Source organism: Nicotiana tabacum, chromosome 5 (genome assembly GCF_000715075.1).
Source record: "Nicotiana tabacum cultivar K326 chromosome 5, ASM71507v2, whole genome shotgun sequence".
Classification (NCBI taxonomy): domain Eukaryota; kingdom Viridiplantae; phylum Streptophyta; class Magnoliopsida; order Solanales; family Solanaceae; genus Nicotiana; species Nicotiana tabacum.
Genome location: NC_134084.1, coordinates 117,787,292 through 117,789,530, shown reverse-complemented (window position 1 = coordinate 117,789,530; position 2,239 = coordinate 117,787,292). Strand labels below are relative to the sequence as shown.

The 2,239-nt window shown below is 37.2% G+C and overlaps 1 protein-coding gene across 1 annotated transcript; it reads left to right on the top strand.

The window, feature by feature from the left end:
- The first annotated feature begins 202 nt into the window (after window positions 1–202).
- LOC142180924 (uncharacterized) lies at window positions 203–538 on the top strand. Its single transcript, XM_075253030.1, has one exon. It carries the CDS (start codon window positions 203–205, stop codon window positions 536–538), a length of 336 nt encoding a protein of 111 aa, XP_075109131.1.
- The last annotated feature ends 1,701 nt before the right edge of the window (window positions 539–2,239 follow it).

Here is a 2,239-nt window from a genome sequence, read left to right as displayed (position 1 = left end):
TATCCAGGGTAACGGGGAGATTGACGAAGATGTCACACATCGCATTGGAGCGGGGTGGATGAAGTGGAGGCTCGCTTCCGGTGTTTTATGTGACAGGAATGTGTCGTTAAGACTTAAGGGTAAGTTTCATCGGGTGGTAGTTCGACCCACTATACTGTATAGGGCTGAGTGTTGGCCAGTCAAGAACTTCTACGTGCAGAAGATGAGATTAGCAGAGATAAGAATGTTGAGATGGATGTGTGGGTGTACCAAGCGAGATAGGATTCAGAGTGAAGCTATTTGGGATAGAGTAGGAGTAGTCTCCGTGGAGGACAAGATGTTGGAGTCGCGACTGAGATGGTTCGGACATGTTAGGAGAAGAAGCATTGATGCCCCTGTCAGGAGATGTGAGAGGTTGGCCATGGAGAGTTTGAGAAGGGGTCGAGGTAGGTCTAAGAAGTACTGGAGAGAAGTGATTAGGCAGGACATGGTGCTGCTTCAGCTTAATGAGGACTTGACACTTGATAGGAGGGTGTGGAGGTCGACGATGAAGGTATAAGGTTAGTAGGAAGTTAATAGTGTGCACTGATAGGCTTAGTAGCATGCATGTCCCTTCATATTCTTACATTTTTATTACGTTATGTGATTATGTTCGCCTCAGGTATTGTATTCACTATTGCTATTATTTGATACTATTTATCCTTTATCTGTCCCTTTTTTTTCTCTTTCATCTTTCTTCCTTCCTTGCTTTCCTCTTCTTCTTCTTGCTCTTCCTGAGCTGAGGGTCTATTGAAAATAGCCTCTCTACCTGCATTAGGTAGGGGTAAGATCTGCGTACAGACTACCCTCCCCAGACCCCACATATTGGGATCAAACTTGGTTTGTTGTTGTTGTTTTAGCTTCAAGAAGGTAATCTTAATGCTTCAAACTCATTTCTTATGAGTCGGTGAGAGTAGTTATAATATTTGTTTCAAGTATTTATGGTTGGATAATTGATTTCACAAATCATAGTTCATCCCATGAATAGAGTTTTTGAGAAAATGGGGAAGATAAGTGTTCTTAGAAATGAAATTAAAGGATGCGATGAACCTATGGAATCATTTTCTAGCTATATAGAAAGTGTTCAACTAAGCAATCATCAAATTGCATATTTTGGAAATGTTGGTTAACGAAGACGGTACATAGTAATTTGGCGGTATTGGAGAACTAATGTACTATCATTGACGACTTCAAAGGGGTATTAAATGATAAGAATGGAGTTGAATATGCTAGTAAGTGAATCTATTTGGCGATTTGAGTTGTTGGAGGATTGTAGTTAACATATGAGCCATAAATGGATGTTGATCAATATCTTAGGTCATATTTTTATGTAATTAAGGTATATAATTATAGATATCGACTTGTTGGTGATATTAAGCCTATCAACAGTGGAATGATAAAAGAGGATTGAAAATTTGTGGATGTTAATAAAGTAAAAGCGAGGTAAGTTGATTAAAATTTACTCTTCTTGAGGGACTTTCTATAAATGCATGTTTCGAGTTAATACTTAAGTTGTTTGCAAATGCGCTTTCGTGCTTGTGGGTACAAACAAGTATAGATGTCTCCATGTATTAAAGTATTATGTTGCATATGTAGTATCATGTTGTATTATAAAATTTCATTTTAAATCTTGTTGGCAAAATGACACTCAAGATAAATGTTATAAGTTTTTATCAAAACTTACGTATTGACAAGAGCATACATTTTGAGTGCTAAAGATAAGTTTTCATGTAAAGTATTTCTTTTGGAAATTGACGAACGAAATAGAACTTGTGGTATCTTTTAAAGATTGATATTAAATTGCTAAATGCTTTAGCATGTAAAAGGTTATTTATTTAAATTTTGTTCAAATGTTTTAGATTTTCTGTAAATGCTATGATTTGGTAAAACTAGATCCTTTGAGGTTACTATGGTATGAATTTATTTTTAAGGTATTAAAATGTTTTGGGAGCTACTTGTGTTTACTGAGATTGGCTTCGGATATATTGTGTTCGTCATCATGAAACTACACGTGCCAGTGTTGGCGTAGATGGCCACTTTGTGGTATAGACTACGGCAGAGTTCTCTCCCTTGAGAGTGTGCTATTATGTGCTATTATTAGCATGACTGAGTCGATTCGTACGGAACTATGATGTGATGACCTGAGCAAGTAGGGTATATGATACTTGCCGCTAGGTACATAACCTAGTTGACCTTCTTATGTCGGTGATGGTATAGTACT

Excerpts from the sequence above, each read along its gene's own strand:
- LOC142180924 (XM_075253030.1), top strand. The coding sequence starts at position 203 with ATGAGATTAGCAGAGATAAGAATGTTGAGATGGATGTGTGGGTGTACC.